This window comes from Kryptolebias marmoratus, linkage group LG11 (genome assembly GCF_001649575.2).
Source record: "Kryptolebias marmoratus isolate JLee-2015 linkage group LG11, ASM164957v2, whole genome shotgun sequence".
NCBI classification, from domain to species: Eukaryota; Metazoa; Chordata; class Actinopteri; order Cyprinodontiformes; family Rivulidae; genus Kryptolebias; species Kryptolebias marmoratus.
The window spans coordinates 1,002,681-1,022,009 of NC_051440.1; the positions used below are offsets into that span (position 1 = coordinate 1,002,681).

Consider the following 19,329-nt stretch of genomic DNA (forward strand, 5'->3'; position numbering starts at 1 on the left):
ATGCAAATGTTTTACAAAATATGAAAGAAAAGGTTTTATTTTGTTCAGTGTTTTAATTACTCTTTTAGTGGCAGCTTTTCAGTTTTTCTATTTTACAGGCAGTTTAAAAGTACAAAGTTCACTGTACATTTTGTCCCAGCACCACTTTGAAAGCTTCACACAACAAACTGCAGTTTAACACATGCCCTCAAAGAATTGTATTAATATAGGATAAAGTATTTTTGTGAAATTTTGAAGCATTTATGGGCAACGCTGAGTACATAAGAAGTGCTGTCACAGTTTGGATTAGGTATTTTGAGTTTTTGATCAAGTCTTTTTAGATTATGCACAGATTTTGTCAGTAGTTATGTGTAAATCACGAGGGAGTAAGTTCATACTGCATGGTGAAACCACAAATTGTTCTGAATCAAAGGTGTGTTTGTCAGTGGATGGTACGGGTGCAAGATGGACATGATGGTGCTTTACCTCAGCTCTGGGGCTTTCAGGTTCCCTGCAGCAGACATAAATGTGAGCATCTTCTCCTGTCTTCTCTGCCAGCTGTCTGACCAATTCCAAACCAACCCCTCTGTTGGTACCAGTCACCACAATGTTGCCGCCCAATTTGACAGACATGTTCCCAGTTCAGACCCGGGCTGCTGCCTGGCAGTAAATGAGTGAGTATGTGAGAGGCAGCTCTTGATATGTGCGCATCTTTTGAAAGTGGACAGGATGTTATCATTTCATCACTCTGTGTCAACATGAACTTTATCAATTGTTTTACGTTTGCTCGTGTTCTATTGATTCAGCCATGATGTTCATTACATAACCAGGCTCCCAGTATAACTTTATTACTGAAAATAATAAAGGAGGTGGCTGATGTGCATTCCTTCAAGGAATACTAGGTTTTTGTTGTCATGTAGTTTGGGTCTATTAAGAAAAATACTTTCATCTTAAAGTTGATATGAAAACATGAATATGATTCAAAATATGAATCTTTTGTTAACCGTTTAATGCAAACTCAACATCCTGACATTTTATAAAAATCTGAAATGTGGTGAGTCAGAGTGCAGAAACAGTATGGTTAGAAAATGATTACAGCACTGATGTTGTCAGGACCCAGAACATGAAGAAAGTGTGTGGTCACGTTTCATAATTCTCAGTAAGGAAAGAAAAGCTCCTCCTGTCTTTAGGGTTGGACAAAATGTTCACCTGCAGCCACCTGAGAAGATAAGACCAGATCTGATATAGATTTTCCTTTTATTTTATTATATTAAATGTTGGAATAAATGTGGTCTTACATCACCATTTGAATGGTTTAAAAGTTTCTGGTTACCCTCAGAACAACAGTAGGTCACAAAGATTTTTACCCCATTGATAATCTGTCTGTTGTGTTGCCTCAGAATCTGGACTTCAAATGGATTTTGAAATTATTATAAGTAATTAATGTACACTAAATACTCCATATTAAAATGTTCAATGGAGAACTAACTAAAGTCATATCATTCCTTGAAGCATTTATATCCCCCACCATCTCTTTCATACCAGATTTAAGATCATCTTTCCTTGAGAAATGCTGAAGTTGTAACCGTACATGCATATATATATATATATATATATATATATATATATATATATATATATATATATATATGTAAACACATACATATATTTTATTCTGAATTCTCAAGTGACGTGAAGATGTGAAGATTAAATGGGCAATTGAAACAAACCTTTCCTAAAATAAAAACTTTATTATATAAAAATGCTTTTGATACAAAAAAAGTGTTGTGTAACTTACACAAAGTATTCCAAGCTGAGACACAAAGTTCAGAGTTTTACTGATATAGTGGTTTACAGCCCTTTATATAATCATGCTGTGCTGCTCATAGTACCCACTGACATCCTGTGTAGATGTTACTTCAGCTATGAAAGCTCAGAGTTGATCCTTGGCCAGTCATCAGTCAGCTTTATTTTCACTGGTTAGAAGACGAAGTGATCAGGTGACAGAAAGAAGCTCACAGCAAGTTCCTGAAATTCTTCTTTAAAAGAGCTGGTAAACCATTTAACCTGTACCAAATAAAATACTAATGAATACATGGCTAATATCAGTGTGGGGCTTTACTAGATGATGTCTTCCTCACTGAGCAAAAACTATATTGTAAAAATGCTGATTCTGGTCCCCATCTGAGCATTTTATTCCTGTTGTACTTCCTGTTTATTACTTGAAAAAAAAAAAATATATATATATCTGTAGTTCATATCTATAAACTGTAAGGGTGTTAAGGATCACCTAAGTCAATAAAAAAAATAAACACACCACCCTTGCTAATGTGTACTGTCTAAGGTAGCTGCTCTTGTAAATTAGGATTTGTCAACTGATATCTTCATTGTCAAATTATAATAAAACCCCAATTCAGAAAAAGTTGGGACTTTCTGTAAATAAACAAACAAAAAAAAACCCAATGATTTGCAAATCATATAAACTCAAATTTTAAGACAGTAATAGAGCATAGTAAACATATCAAATGTTAAACTAAGAAATTGTACATCCATGCATTTCTTTTCCAGGTCGCTGGGAGCTGGTGCCGATCTCCAAGAGTCACTGTGTGAGAGGCCGGGGATACCCTGGCCAGGTCGCAAAAGAAAAAAAAAAGAATAGAAAAAAGGTAATTTTGAATTTGATGGCAGCAACACATCTCAATATATTTGGGGGATGGTCAACAAAAGGTTTTAAAAGGAAGTGGTGGAACTGGAGGAGCATTTTGCAACTAACTAGGGAAACTGGTCAGTAAGAGGACTGGGTATAAAAAAAGCATTTTAGAGGCTGACGTAAAGATGGACAGAGGTTCACCAGTCTGTGAAATCTGTCTAAAAATAGTGAAACAATTTCAGAATAAGGTTTTTTATTGGACAATTGGGAAGACTTTGAATATCCCATCATCTACATTTCATAATATCATCAAAAGATTTCAATAATCTGGAGAAGTCTTTGAGCCCAAAGAAAGGCTGAAAGTCTATATTGGATGTTTGTGATTTTTGGGCCCTCAGGGGCCACTGCATTAAAAACAGGTCTGATTCTGTTATGAACATCACTGCATGGACTCAGGAACACTTCCACAGATCATTGCCTTGAAACACAATTCACTGTGTTATCCACAAATGCTGCTAAAAACTATATCAGGCAAAGAAGAAGCCGTCCAGAAACAGTGCTGTCTCCTCTGGACCAAAGCTCTGTTAAAATGGTTTGAGGGAAAGAGGAGAACTTTTCTGTGGTCAGATGAATCACAATTTAAAGTTATTTTCGGAGACCACGGATGCCACATCCTCCATACTGAAGAGGAGAGAGAGAGAGGGACCATCCAGCCTGTTATCAGCACACAGTTCAAAATCCTGCCTCTATGATGGTATGGGGGTGCATTAGTGCCTCTAGCATTGGGAGCCTACACATCTGGAAAAGCGCCATTAATGTAGAAAAGTCTATACAGGTTTTAGAACAACATATGCTCCCATCCAGATGATGGCTTTTTCAGAGAAGACCTTGTTTTTTTCAGCAATACAATACTAAACCTACATCCAATACATCCAACAGCATGACGTCATGGAGTCCAGGTCTGAACTGTCCTGACTGCAATCCAACTGAAAACCTTTGATGCATCATCAAACAAAAAAACTGCATCTCCTCAGCTCCTGGATGTTTACAGACTGATGGTGAAAGAAGAAGGGATGCTTCACAGTGAGAAACATGAACCTGGGACAACTTTAGTGATAGGTTGCTGCTATCAAATTTAAAATGACCTCATTCCCCACAATGGTACAATTCTTTGATATGTTTACTTCACTCGGTGGTCAGTGTTGCAGGCTTGTAATTCTGAGGCTGCAGGTTGGAGCCCAGGTTGCATCAAGAAAGGCATTCAGTGTAAAAACAATTGCCGAATCTTTCATGCAAATTTGCTTTCTATGGCAACCCCTGAACAAGGGAGCAGCTAAAAGAAAAAAAAAAAAAAACTGTTCTATTGTGAGTAAAAAGAGTTTATGAGATTTCCTAATCGTTGCATACTGTTTTAATGTATATTTTACATGTATGTTTTTCTTAAATTGGTGTTATAATAAAATAAAAATCTTATTGTACCCCTTTTATTTATTCAGTCTGAACTGTAAACCGTGTCCTTTAGGCCATGAGTTAAACACACAGTTTGATAAACTCCAGAAAGGTGCCTCTGATTGGGGCAAGAAAATATTCCAAATAATAAAAATAAAAATAAAAATAAATGTTTGCTTGAACTAATTCAATTTGAAACAAAAACGGAATACAGAACTGTATAAAATCTTCTGGTGCGAAAATTTAAAATAAAATTGACTCTGAGTTAGTGAGGGAATGTGACTTTTGATATCAGGGCTATCAAATACACAAATGGCCTGCCGTAGTGGTTTCTATGCATTAAATGGTGTAACCACTTGTCATACCCACACCTTTCATGGTTCTCCTCTGCTGCTGCACAACATGACCAGAAACCTTTTCCACTCAGCTGATGAAAACAAAAGCTCTGGCTTGTTTTTCTGGTCCAGCTGTTTATATTTCTTGGATGTACAGCATTTAGATTGTGTCCTCCTGTGCTCCTTTTCTGTTGTGGCTGTTGCATAAAATGTGCGCCCGCTTCTAATTGGAAGCAGTGATCATCTGTTATCGACATTGTTGTGTACTTCAATGTACCCATTCAAAACATGTGTTCTGTGATGGTTTGGTGTGAATACATGTACTGTTACACCCCTAATATATACAAGTATATTTAGAAAGAGAGAAAAAAGGGCACTGGTCTTTAAAATTCATCCCAACGATCTCCAAAATGCTTGATGGACAAGAAGCCAGATTTATAGAGAAAAGGTTATGGGAAGCCCAAACAAGTTTAACAACCTCTCTAGACAATGCTCAGATATTTTACAAAATGTGACAAAGATCGCAGTCAAGGCAAAAGTTACAAACTGTTTGAGTCAATCTTTTGTTTCTGTTTTAGCAGTGTTTGAAAGATATTTTACGTGGGGAAGTATTTCAGATCCACAGCACTCACAACAGGGTCTATAAGAGTTCCAGGCAAGCATCTGAACCACTCCAGGCCTCAAACTGCTACAAACCAAATGCTTGTTGAACCAAAAAGTCAATTTACTTGAAGATAGTTCGTGAGATTATTGTGTCAGGGCTACAAAAGTGTGAACGACACAAGAGTGCAAAGGAATAAGGGAGGGTCCAACTGAAGCACACTGAAACCTTCAGGTGATTCTGGAAAAGCTCTGAATTAAATGACTCCTTCAAACCAAAAATAGAAAATTACACAATGCTCTAAAACAAAGGATAATACAAATAACACAAGTCGCTATAGGAATAATTTGTTACTAACTGTAAGATAGCTACTGTCAGAATGAGAACAATAATTTGGCCTTTCTGTGTACTTACATGTCATAGTATCTTATATATTATGTACACAATAGCAGCAAATGTACTTTTGGTAAACAGGACGATGAGGTTAAAGAAAAAGTTATGGAAGAGGTTCAGATTCCTTATCAGAAGAATTCACTTCCCACAACTCAGTCACAAACTTCATTACACGTATGTACAATAGCTTTACAGGTTTACCCTCAGTCTGGATGTTGGGTCTGAAACAGGAGCTGCTGATGGCTGTGGAAAGCTTTAAACCCTTAAAGAGATAGTAAGGCTATTCTAAAGTGGGCTTCGGCATAAAAGGTATAAACAATAAATATCTTGCTTGTTGAAGATACAGTAGCTCTTTGACTGGCCTCAATGGGGAGTTTATTTCTGACAGGATTGATGAGCTAACAGATAATCTGAATAACTCACCATCGTCTTAAAACAGCTTCAATCTCAAAAATTTTATAGTTCGTGTGAACATTGTTATTGAAGCCTTTGCACAGCCGACAACTTAGCATTACAAAGTTATTTTGACATCAACATTATGGAATTCATGCCAAAAATGACCCTCTGGATGCCCCAAAAGTGCTACATGTCCATGCTGCTATTTATGCTAGCAAATAACCACATTATTCTATGTAAATAAACATGTAATGCTAAATTGACAGTGGTGTACAGGTTTACAAATAGTGTTCACATGAGATGCAATAGAATTCTGAAGATTAGAGCAATTTTATGACAGCAATCCATTTTGGTCTTAGCCCCACTTGGGCTAGCCATTAGCTCATCAGTCCTGACAGAATTAAACTCTATTTCATTAAACTGAGAACTATCTACAACAGGATAGATATTATTTAGACACCCACTTCAATATGGCCGAACTAGTCTCTAAAAGCAGAAATAAGCTGTTTCCAATGTGAAGAGAGTTTAAAAACAATGTCTTTTTTTTCTTGGACCTTATTGCATCAATCCACTCAGTCCTTCTCACATGCATTTAGTCATCCAGTTTGTATATTTACTAACCGTCCAGCCCTGTGCTGGCTGTTTACAACATTGAAGCTGGGAGGGGGGGCAGAAGCCCATGGCTTTAGCCTGACAGCACCAACATCTGCTGACCAACTTCATGCTGGTGAGTTCAGCCCTCAGGATTTAAGAATTCAGAATCCGGTTTTGAAATCAGGGGGAGAAGCAAAAGAAGCTTTCCTCTTTTGTTGGAATGAAAGTGAAAGAACGAGCTGCTGAGCCTTCAGGCAGAAAAAAACGAGTTTGAAGTTTCAACCTTCCACGAGTTTCAGATTGTTCGGAGTGGTACATCTTATCAGACGGTCACACTGAGATCTCAGGGATGACTGAATTTAGGACGGGAGACCTTTAGGAAACCACCTAATCCAAACCACCCTGTGTAAAGTGGCACATAAGAGGCATTCAAAAGATTTTCCCTGGTAAAGGGGGGCTGGACCAAGCCAGCAAGTTCACTTCATCCCTTTCTACCTGACAGGGTTGTTGGAAGGTCATGATGAGTCGGTGCAGGGAGAGGGAGGGGGAGGGCACAGATGGAAATAGGATCGTTCAGTAGAAGGGGACGGGGGGCAGCTTTCTTCAGCTGACATGTACTGGGAGCGGGGCGTGGGAGGTGGAGGGTATGGGTCAGAGTCTGAGTTAAGATCCATGTAGTACTTGTTGGGTTTCCCGTGGCTGGTGTGGCCTGAAGCCTTCCAGTGACCTGTTGAGGACAGCAGCCCGGCCGACTGATGGTGGGGGGTATAGTCGCTGTCGCAGACGTCCGTGCTGCAGGGGGTGGTGGGTGGAGCAGCGCCACGAACAGAGTGGTAGGGTCTGATGGGTGACAGAGAAAGAGGCAGTTTATTTGAGGATTCAGGCTTCCTAACATCTAATCTACAGTTAGTCATTTGGGTCAAACTTTGAAAATAAAGTTATGCACAATCTGTTAGAGCTCAGAGTGTGTTGGGAATGACCCAGTTACACACTACATTTTTGCTTAATATCTGCAATATTGGCTTGAGTTATAACCATTTTGTGGTTTTTGAGATCACTTGGCTGTGGCACCCAACTTGAATCGAGTTGACTCTAAAAGTTAATCAGTTGTAGATGTACATCCAATGATCTCTTTTTGAAAGTTTCATTCAAATCTGTCCACTGGTTCATGAAATATTTTGCTAATGGTATAAACAAACACACACAGGCTCAGGCAAAAAAATTATTACTGCTTCACCCTTGACGGGGAGCAAGAACTATGTTGATCACAATGAATGATTTAAAGAGCTAGGACCTGTAGGATCTTGTGGTGGATGGACTATTGGAGGAGTAGAAGATCTCTACATTGTAGAGAGAGCGATCCGTAGCCGGGGAAGGAGGAGGGTTCAGGATCTACAAACAAAAATAATGGCTGTTATCTGACTGGGATCTGAGCAAAAACACTGCAGGTCTGTGTGTGTGTGTGTGTGTGTGAACCTGAGGGTAGAAGGCTCCTTTGGTAGATGAAGAGCTGCTGGATGAAGCCCCAGTCACATGGTTCCTGTCATAGAGAGGAGCTCCACTGCTGCTGCTGCCCATCAAGCTAACTGAACTCATAATGGACTTTCCACAGGAGATCCCTGCATACATTTATACATCATTAGAACAACAGCATATTGTTTTGTATGTAAGACCTCTGCTGCAGTGTGCTGAGCCAACCTTGGTAGGTACCATGCTGAGAGCTGCTTGGGGTGATAAAGTTCAGGGGTACATGGGGTGTTCCGCTGATGTATTCATGAGGAAACGTCCCATTGGGGCCCTTGTAACGTCGACACACCACACGCTGGCAGACAAAGCAAGCTCCACCCATCACAAACACCAGAAGAATGATAGCAATGACTGGACCGATGGGATTGGTGGGTTCATAGCTTGGAACGAAGCTTGAAGAAGTTGAGCTATATTCTAAACACAAAAAAATCAATAAATAAAATAAAAACCAAAGAAAATTTTAATTGGTAGAAACTGAGGCAAATTAAAAGACTATGTTAGTTTAGATTCTCTGTCATCCAGTTTATAGCAAATTCTAAAAGTTTTAAAAGTAAAACAACCAGACTTTTGTTCTGTAATTGAAGATGTTTCTTTTCCATCTGGATAGCTTTATCAATTCAAAACTGAAGACTCCTTAAACACTACTGTTGTGTTCTTGTGTGGACAGCCTAAACGCAACTTTTTGTAAACAAAGATGTCATAGTCTGACCTACAATCTAACCTACAACCTTAATAAAGACAGATTACCTGTGTTTGTACTTGTGTTTGTGTTAAAGGCGCCAGTTGTTCAACTACAGTAAAACTGTTTTATATTGACTGTGGGGAAAACATTGGGTTTTCTTGGCTGAGTGTGATATTTATGGTCTGCTGTTAAGGGGCAAACACTTTTCACACCACTGTATGTAAAGATACAGTCAAAATTATTATTGCCTGCCTTTCAGCAGCTGGTGATTAAAAACACTAAAGTTACCACAAGCAAGCTCATCTGATCCATCGAGACAGTCGGAGTAATTGTCACACTGCTGTTTCTTTGTGATGCACTGGTTGTCCCCACAGCGAAAATGGGTAAGAGGGCAGATGGCTGAAACAAAGAGGGACAAATGGACACCCTGTTTATCAAAAGTTGTGGACATGATCATCAATCAAAAATGTTCAGATCCCAGGTATTAAAGCAAAAAAAAAAAATTCTTTTGATTAATTTTTTTTTCTACATCTTATCATATTCCATGTGCACACAGTGGACATATCCACTCAGTTATAGCTCATCCTTTAGCTTAACTGGTTTCCACACTGAACACATCTAAACTATAATCAAAAACAACCAGCAGAAAACTTTGTAGTTTACAGGTACAGCGGGTGAAATAAGCATTGAACATGTCACCATTTTTGTAAGCAAATATATTTCTAAAAGCGCTATTGACAAAAAATTCTCTTCAGATGTCAGAAACAACCCATCCAATCCACACAGGCAAAGAAATCAAACCATGGATGCTCATAAATTAAATAATGTGTTATAATGCAGGGTTTCCCCCAGAAAAGAGGTGGTAGGTGGCTGTTCCCCGGCCGACCGCTGGCCGATCATGATTTAGTAAAAAAAAAACTTTTTTAAGATGACAGGAAAGTTGAAAATATGGCTATTTATTATGTGATATTGTAAGATATTTGTGTCAAATATTTACACAACTACAGTTTTACCAAAAGGCAGTTTTGAAATACTTTTTTAAACAAAAATACAAATAACTACAAATTGTTAGCACTTAATTTGAATCCTCATTTTAATCACATTTACAAATAAATTAAATTAACATAAATTAAAAAGTGCAAACAAAGCACCAAAGCACCTTTAGCTGCTTCCATAGATTTTGATTAGATTCGGGTCAGCTGATTGGCTCGGCCATTCTAGAAGCTTTTTTTCTTTCTCTGAAACCAATTGAGAGTTTTTCCTGATGTGTTTGGGATTATTGTCTAGCTTAAATGTCCACCCTTGTTTCATCATCATCACCCTGAAAGATGAGAGCAGATTTTTACATTTGACCATTCATCCTTCCTTCAATTATATGAAGTTTGCCAGTGCTGTATGCTGAAAAACAGCTCCTTAATCAATGGAGTCTTGTGTGGTGAGTGTGCATATAGGCCATGGAGGCTTTGTGCATTACTTATAGTTTTCTTTGAAAAGATTGTACCTGCTGATTCCTGGTCTTTCAACAGTATAGCTCTCCATAGGTGCTCATTGGCTCTTGGACAACTTTTCTGATAATTCTTTTTTATCCTCTGTCTGAAATCTTGCGGGGAGCTCCTGGTCGTGGTCTGTTTATGCTGAAATGATGTTCTTTCCACGTCCGAATTATGGTCCCAACAGTATTTACTGGAACCTTCAGTAGAAATTCTTCTGTAACCATTGCCATCAGTATATTTTGCAACATAAGGTTGCAAAGGTCTTGAGACCTTGAGACTGGTTTTAGCCATCATGAGGTGTTTCATGCGTGGCACCTTGGTAATGAGACACCTTTTTATAGGCTATCAGATGAACCAGCTGATATTATTTTTCACTGAGTGGCAGGATTGCTTTCCAAATACTAACAGATTGAAGCTGGTGTCTTGACTTATTCAATGACTTTTTTCTCCTCTCTTCCTTAATGTGTTCAATACATTTTACTTGTGTCATTTCTCATTATTAGACATAGCTTCATTTATGGACATCTATGTTTTGATTTCTTTGCTTGTGTGGACTGGATGGGTTGTTACTGATATCTGGTGAGAATTACATGTCAACAACACCTTTAAAAATATATTTGCATACAAAAGTGGTGGTTTGTTCAATACTTATTTCATCTGCTGTATGTCTGAGAACAAGTTCAGGAGATTTATATCTAAAACTGTTCAACTAAAGGGAAAAACGAAAGTTACGTATGTAACTACGGTTCTATGAATCTCGGATGACCGCCAGAGGGCGGTGCTGAAAGCACTGAATGTTCCCTTCGTGAATGCGCCGTTCGAGTAGTAATACCAACAGAGTCACACCTGTGACACTTCGGATGACCACCCAGTCTATATATACTGACGTCATCCGAGGCTCTGCTCCTGCAGAATCTTCTCGCGGAATGCAAGGATTCTGAGTGACAGAGAAACTCTGGCGGTCATCCGAGATTCATAGAACCGTAGTTACATACGTAATTTCCGTTCTATTTCATCCCTACTGACCGCCAGAGGGCGGTGCTGAAAGCACTGAATGACTAATACCAGCGATGTCACAAGGAATCCTGAGCCCAAACTCACTGAGGAGACGCTGAGGACCCTTGCAGAAGAACCTGACTCAGGGGATGAGGGGTGGCCCCATTAACTGTGTAAAATCTGGTGAATGTGCTTTGAGAAGCCCATGATGCAGCAGCACAAACTGTGTCCAGCGGAACCCCCGCCCTCATAGCTGACCAGGAAGCGGAGACGCTCCGGGTAGAGTGTGCCTTTATCCCGACCGGCAGGGAGCAGCATCCCGCATTGTTGGCGTGGCAGATGACATCCCCAATCCAGTGGGAGAGGCGCTGCTTGAAAGAGGGCACCCTAGCCTTGGACCTCCATAGCACAAGAACAGCTGATCATCGTATACCTGCAGTAGCTGCAATGTATGCCTCCAGCGCCCTCACTGGGTACAATAATTTGGGCCTATCCCCAGCCACTCCTGATGTAGGCCGAAACCTTGCCAATCATAGTGGCTGGTTATAATGAGAACGGGATAGCACCTTAGGCACAAATGCAGTGCTGGGCCACAAGGTAACACCAGAGCCATCCGGAACCCATCTGACCTGAGGGACTGACAGAAAGAGCATGTAGCTCGCCAACCCTCTTAGCTGAGACGATAGCTAACAAAAAGGCAGTCTTACAAGAGAGCCACTTTAGGTCCGCCTGTGCCAAAGGCTCGAATGGAGAGTGCCGCAGAGCTTCAAGAACCAAGGGCAGGCCACAGACTGGTGCCCGTGGAACCATCGGCAGGTGCAACCTTAAGTGTCGAAGGAGAGCGGCCCTTATCAAGAAGAGACTGGAGAAACTCCAGGATAGTGGACACTGCACAGGTGACTGGATCATCATTGTGGGCAGAACACCACTGGGAAAACTGCCGCCACCTGTTTTCATATTGCTGGCGAGTAGAAGATGCCCTGGCACCCAAAAGGGTGCGTCTGACGGGATCCGAACATCCAGTCAGCTGCTGCTGCTCAAGCCGTCCAGTGGCCACACCCAGAGTCTGAGGCATTGAGGGTTGGGGTGCCGTAACAGCCCCCCCCAACTGAGACAGCAAATCCCTCCTGGTTGGAAGACACCATGGGATGCCGTGACTCAGATTCCGTAAAAGCGGGAACCATGGCCGTGCTGGCCAACACGGACCCATCAGAAACATCTTGTGGCCCTCCTCAGCAACCTTCCGAAGACTAGGCCAAATCAGAGACAGGGGTGGAAAAACGTATAGGAGGACTCTTGGCCAAGGATGAGCCAACACGTCCTGGCCCAGTGCATCCGATGCCCCTGTAAGGGAATACTATTGAGGACACTGAGTCGACCCCTCTGTGGCAAACAGATCTACCTCCGCCCGACCAAAGAGGTCCCAGATCCTGAGTACTACGTCGCTGTGAAGGGACCACTCTCCCGGAGCAGTTGCCTGGTGGGAAAAGAGTCTGCGACGTGATTGTGCTGCCCTGGCAAGAACACTGCCAGTAGGGTGGACAGGCGGGGAAAGGCCCCTTCCAGGAGATCTCTGGACACTTCCAGAAGCTGTGCTGACCTGGTGCCACCTTGGTGGTTGATGTGGTAGACAGCAGAGGTGTTGTCTGACCGAACCAGAACATGTTTCCCCTACATGTGGGGCAACACCTGGTGGGGTTGCCACACAGTGCTCCATCCCATGGAGCTGGAATCTGTCGTGACCACCCCTGGACAAATAACTCTTGTCTCTCCATGGCCTCAGGACACGAAGACATGACAATGTCACTACGAGTTTGTGATGCCTGTGCCGCCTGGCATCCAGGCGGAAGCTGTTGAGCCACCACTGCAAAGGACATAGTGACAGCAGACCTAAGGGCACAACCTGAGTGACTGATGTCAGTTTGCCCAGGAGCTGCAGTAAACTGACGTATGGAAACTGCCAGCCCAGCCTGAATCGACTGACCAACCGGAGTATATCGTTCACCCTTTAGGCAGATGGGTAAGCCCTCAAGGAAGGTGAATCCAGAAACACCCCAAGAAAAGGTGGTTGTCTGGGATGGGATCAGGCAGCTCTTCTCCAAGTTGAGCTTGAGACCCAACTGAGACCCATGACCAAGCAGACGACTTGTATCGCGAGAGGCATGCGTTTGGGATGGGGCGCAGAGAAGCCAATCATCGAGGTATGGAAGAATCTTCATTTTGCAGGCCTGCAGAGGAGAGAGGGCTAATTTCACGCGTCGAGTGAACACCCTCAGGGAGAGAGAGAGGCCAAATGGGAGCACCCGGAACTGCTAACTGCGACCCCAATAAGCAAACCGGAGAAACCGGTGATGCTCTGTTGCCATAGGTACATGAAAGTATGCATCTGTCAGGCCTATTGAGGTAAACGACTCGTCCCTGGTAACAGTCTGAAGAATCTCTGCTCTCGTGAGCATGTGAAAGGGCAGTACCTTTAAGTACTGATTCAGTCCCCTGAGATCCAAAATGGGACAAAATCCACCCATCTTTTTGGGCACGAGGAAGTATGTTGAATAGTAGCCCCTGGGTTGCCGCAGAGGATCCACTGCCTCAATTGCACCCTTGGCCAGGAGGGTGGAAAGCTCCTGGTCCAGTGCTCGAGCTTTCACCGGGTCGGCAATTACTGTTACCCTGACCTGGCATGACATGTGAAGCCGCCGTCAGAACTGTAGCCGGTAACCATGGCTCAGAGTGGCAACCACCCATGGATCCCCAGCATGAGCAGCCCAGTAACTGAGCTGCTGATGAGAAAAATATCTGACGGTTGGCCTGGTGGCATCACCGCCTGTCCCCATGGCCCCCTAGGGGCCCTGGTGGGGCGGCGGACAGAGTCTGCAGCACGGGCCCGCCTGGCTGGTTGGCTCACGAAAGTCCCTGCTGAGTCTCTGCCGTGCAACGCAAGGATCAAATCCACTAGGCCGATCGCAACCCCAAGGTGGCGGCCAAATACTGCGGCCTGAACTGTCGTTTCCAGCGCTTCCAAGGCAGCCAGACCAAACAACTCCCCAGGTACCACAGGAACACTACGGAGGGTCCAACAGCGTGTTTCAGCCAAAGTAGACTGAGCCAGCCAGTTCTGCGAAAGAGCTTGGACCAGAAAAGACATTACGCGCCCAAGCTCCCTGGTCATCAGTGCAAAAGCCTGATGTTCCGGATCACTAAAGCCAATTGTCCTAGTGAATTCAAAAAAAGTTAAAAAACAAAAACAACTGGACTTCTATTCTGTAGCTGAAGACGTTTCGCTTCTCATCCGAGGAGCTTTCTCAATTCAGAAATAGAGAGTGTGGAGTTGAGCTTTTAAAGCTGAGATGTGATGTAAGCTGGATTGCTTGCAAATTGTTCTCACTCTCCTAACAATGGAGGCTCGTTAGAATCCTTGTTTGTCTGACTCACTGATGGGCCACTCTTGTCACATGAGTGCAGGTGTTGATTGGAGTGAAACTGACTGAGGATCAGGCCTAAAGCTCCATTATATGTTTTTGAAAGCTGAAATCTGAAATCCAGCTTACATCGCATCTCAGCTGTAGCACGGCTCCACAATCCGCACAACAGTGGGAGCCATCCATGTTTGAAACCGACCTGGGTGCAACCGCAGGCAGAACGAACAGGCTAAGATCGGGAGACGGGGCATGGATGCTATCGTCACCAATCACTATAAAATATAGCAACAGAGGGGCTGATACCGCCAGCTATGTCCAAATAACAGGACGAAAAAAACAAAACTGGGAGAGGGGGCGAAAACGCTGCCGTCACCAATTAAAGCAAAATGCAAATGCAGACAGACTCAACCCGGAACTCCTGATCAGGAAGTTGGCTAAAACTGGGAGAGGGGGCGAGAAGCTACCGTCACCAGTTAGAACAAATAACCACCTCAGAGACTAACACAGGTGGCTCAAATGCAAAATAGAGTAAAAGGTTGGCTTAAATTGGGAGAGGGAGCGGGATGCTCCCATCACCAATTACTATAAAATACAGCAACAGAGGGGCTGACACTGTCAGCCACATCCAGAATACAGGACAAAACCAAAACTGGGAGAGGGGGCGAAAATGCTACCGTCACAAATTAAAGCAAACAATAAACTTAGATGCTACCACCAGTAGCTCAGTCCAAAAACAAAATAAGCAGTTGGCTAAAATTGTGAGAGGGGGCGAAACGCTACCGTCACCAATTAAAGCGAAATAAACAAATAAACAACGAGAGGCTAAAGCCCTTAGCTCGACCAGAAAGTCGGCTCAGACTGGGAGAGGGGGCGAAACATTACCGTCACCAATTAAAACGAAACGGATAAACAAAAAGTGGCTTACACCGTTAGCTTGATCCAAAACACAATCAGAAATTCGGCTAAAATTGGGAGAGGGGGCGAGATGCTACCGTCACCAATTAACGCGAGACAACCAAATAAACAAAGGGAGGCTAACACCGTTCGTCAAGCTCCAAACAGAAGTCAGGCGCCGTGAGTTGGGAGAGGAGGCGCAAACGCTGTCACCACCAACAAACAGCAGAATTACCTTCAGTGAAGATCAACCGTCTCAGCCCTTGGGAGGGCGACTCACCGCTACTCCCACCAACAGGCAATTGGGCGTCCTTCGACGGTACGATTATCCAAGGCCGAAGCCATACAACGAACCACACACGAGAAGAAATGAGGAACAGAGCCTCGGATGTCGTCAGTATATATAGACTGGGTGATCATCCGACGTGTTACAGGTGTGACTGTTGGTATTACTACTCGAACGGCGCATGCACGAAGGGAACATTCAGTGCTTTCAGCACCGCCCTCTGGCGGTCAGTAGGGATGAAATAGAACACTTCTCTCAATTCAGTATTTAAGGCAATAGGGCCATAGAACGAACCATGAAAAAAATACCTGTCCAGGCTCTGTGGAATATTTATGAGTCGGAAATGCCTCTGCAGGTATGACTTAATTCTACACATTAGCTTTTGTAAAATCAGCATAAAAATGTTAACACGTAAATTTTGTTGCGAGAAGGCAGCACAGCACTGTACCTTAACAAAAATGGCTGATCTTAAGTCTGTGTATGGTGTGATTTGAACTACTTCAATAGGTGCTAAGAGCGGACAGATTTGGAAACGTACTTTCACAGTCCTGCTCATCAGACTTATCAGCACAGTCAAGATCACCATCACAGCGTCTCCGAGCATCAATGCAGTTTCCTCCATCACACTGAAACTGGAGGGCAGAGCAGATGGGGCAGTTTTCTTCATCGCTGCTATCATCACACTCAGAGAAGCCGTCACAGCGCCACGCCATGGGGATGCAGTCAATTTCTCCTGTCGAGCAGGTGAACTGCTCTGTGGAGCACGTCGGAGGCTCTGAGAGCCACAGAGGATAAGAAGGAAAGAAGAGGGGAAAAAGCACAAAAAAAAGGAAACAAAGGACCTTGTTAAATTAAATGCTAAAATGACTGAACACCACACTTTAACAGACTCTTCAGAGTGTAAGAGATACAAAACGGTGTGAGGCAAAACTAATTTAGGATTAAATGCCCAGAATTCTTTGAAGGAATGCATATCGCCCTTTGCCTCAGAGGCCAGAGTTTCAGACTGAGATCATCTTATGTTGGAGAGTGGCAGTGTTAGAGACGTTTTGGTCAAATCTTATGTGATCAGTTAGCACTCAGAGGATGGGTTATAAATGAGTCTCAGCTACTTTCACACCAAATTTCTGTTCAATGTCAGTAAAACTGACTGCATTATTGTCATTTCTGTGCTTTCTAAGATCAGTTGGCCGTGTCTGCCATTTTGAATTGGGTTAGCTCCCAAAAGTAATAAGTTGTAGATATACACCCATCCACGTTCTAAGGGTTTAAATAACATTCATCCTGTGGTTCATGAGATATTTTATATTTGGACCCAAGGTGCAGACTCAGTCTCAAAGTATTCTCAATTTAGTTTCTGTAATACTGTGACTGATGTTAATCAATCTGAGCACAGGTTAACATGTCACCATCTTCACTGCATTTTGCTCTGCCCAACAGGAAACACTGGGATAAAACACAGTGTCGGTCTCTGCACGGTCTTTGCTGAAGTTATTGTGGTGTGGCACTTGAGACATCATATACTTATATTTCTTATTTTGAATGCTTGACTTTTTGTTTTATTACCACCTGACTAGTTTAGAATTGAATGGAATTGTTTATTTTATGTATTTTTTTGCACAATTTTAAATAAAATGCAATTGTTGGATTTGAGACAAGATTATAAAACATTAAGTAAAGAGTAAATGCTGGTATTTTCTGTTACAGAAATCTTTATTATCTTTGAACATAATCCAAGCATGGATTCAAATCTGTTGTTGGAGGAATCATGAGGTGACTTGTCTAAAATACAACATAAAAAACAATAAGTGAAATTCAGTTTTAAGAACAAGCAATTATGAATAATTAATGTTTTTTAATAGTTTTTTTGTATTTATTTGGCCTTCCTCTAAAAAAAAGGACATGCAATTTAAAAAACAAGTTATATATGTGAAAAACTGATTGTATTGACCTAAATAACCATTTCAACATAACTAACTCTGTAGTCTTTTACACAAGACTACAATAACTTTATTAATTTGCTTAGAAATGTACAACAATACTGAACAAGTTGTGAGTTACTGTACGTATGTTGTATTTGGATAAAATATATTTACTGTCCCACATTTAGCTGGTCTGCTTCTGGTCACCTTACTGATACACATACAGCAGACTATTGTTAAAACAATAAATGTAAGTGTGGAAAAAGTTCCTTTCCCCATATAAATTCAGTCTGCATTTCTTTAGAATGTCCTTTAACACCGTTGCTATGGTTTGTTGCTCACCTCCACAGTGCAGCAGGTCTGGCAGCAACACCAAGTGCATGGGACAGGAACAGGAAGGGGTTCCATCACCCTTTGCAATGCAAATGTGAGAACAGCCCCCATTACCCCGGGAACAAGGATGGGATGCTGGAGAGAGAGGAAACAGTCCTAATACCACACAAACATACACTAACGCAGTGTCATTAAAAGCCAAATGAAGTAACCAATAAATGTTTTTTAAGAAAAGGTCTGTACCAAACTCCTGCGGGTCCATCTCTTCCACAGCATGGATGGACGTCAGGTAGAATATTCGCCCTTGAATCCGTGTGCGTCTGTCTCCGCTCACTTTGTCCACCCTTTCAATCATCTGCTGCTGTCGGTCAATCCAGTACAGATGATCTCCCAGGACTGTCAATCCTATTGGCTGAAGAATGTTGGAATCCTGTAAAACAATGCGATTGGCCCCTGGGAGGAAATGAAGGATACGTTTACTGCTCTGGATAGGTCATGTTTGAAAAAAGTTAATATCTCAGTAGTTTGTGATTGTTGCAGAATAGTTGGTGAACAGCATTCACAAGGAGTTTCCAAAATGTCTCAAAACGTTTGCAGGGGTATGAGAGTCACAGAGGCTCACAGTATTGTTGCTTGAATTTTGAAAACATTAAAAAATATTCATGCAGCAAATTTTCTCTCAAATTAGAGTTGTCCAAGGTAAATCTGTCTTGATTTAGTTTCTTGATTTTCGAGTGCTATAGCTGTGTTTTGACACCTGCTCAGGAACTCTCCTCTGACAGAAAACATGTTTAGGTCTAAAAACCATACTGATAATATGAATTATTTAAAAACTGGTCCAAATCTGCTTATCTTCTTTTTTAAAGTGTTCTACAGTAGATTAAATCATGAAGGTAGAGGCAGATGCCAAAATGGGTACAAACTAGGAATGGGTAAGAGTTTCTGAACATTCAAAGTCTAGTTAAAATTGGCGAATTCGAGGAATTAATGAGACCATCGTGGCCATTTTATTTTTCCCTCTCTTTTTTGAATGCCAGCACCTGGTAATGACACGCTCAGTTGTTTCTTAATAATGCTTTTTGACACAACACACTACCACTCACTCCCTCCCAAAATAATTTAAAAATTATATATTGGAGCATCTCCGCTTCTGTTCCTACTATCAGTTTATTTTTGAGAGGATTATAAAGTGGAAACCGTGTTCACAGATAAGCTCAGAATTACAGACAGAATACGTGCAATTTTTAAAGCAACGGCACGAAACGGGCAATTGGATGGTGGTCACATATTCAAAGAAAATATTTACAATTACCAACAAATTTGAAGTTTTTTTTTTTGGTGTTTTTGCCTAGAATGAATATTCCTTGTATTAAGTAGGCT

At 41.9% G+C, this 19,329-nt stretch overlaps 2 protein-coding genes across 2 annotated transcripts in view; both read right to left on the reverse strand.

Moving 5' to 3' along the window:
• The window catches only part of LOC108246388 (uncharacterized oxidoreductase C663.06c-like), a 13,697-nt gene extending 12,151 nt beyond the window's left edge, over nt 1-1,546 (reverse strand). The window contains exon 1 of the mRNA XM_037978260.1: nt 330-1,546. Coding sequence (XP_037834188.1) covers nt 330-612 — 283 coding nt within the window. The 5' untranslated portion in view covers nt 613-1,546. The remainder of the gene's footprint in view (nt 1-329) is intronic.
• Nucleotides 1,547-6,297: 4,751 nt separating this feature from the next.
• The window catches only part of lrp5 (low density lipoprotein receptor-related protein 5), a 76,115-nt gene continuing 63,083 nt past the window's right edge, over nt 6,298-19,329 (reverse strand). Inside the window, exons 22-29 of the mRNA XM_017433910.3 lie at nt 18,193-18,402; nt 17,959-18,084; nt 16,233-16,469; nt 8,895-9,005; nt 8,096-8,338; nt 7,874-8,016; nt 7,692-7,789; nt 6,298-7,237 (exon numbers count right to left, since the gene is read on the reverse strand). Of these exons, the coding sequence (XP_017289399.1) occupies nt 6,913-7,237; nt 7,692-7,789; nt 7,874-8,016; nt 8,096-8,338; nt 8,895-9,005; nt 16,233-16,469; nt 17,959-18,084; nt 18,193-18,402 (1,493 nt within the window). The 3' untranslated portion in view covers nt 6,298-6,912. The remainder of the gene's footprint in view (nt 7,238-7,691; nt 7,790-7,873; nt 8,017-8,095; nt 8,339-8,894; nt 9,006-16,232; nt 16,470-17,958; nt 18,085-18,192; nt 18,403-19,329) is intronic.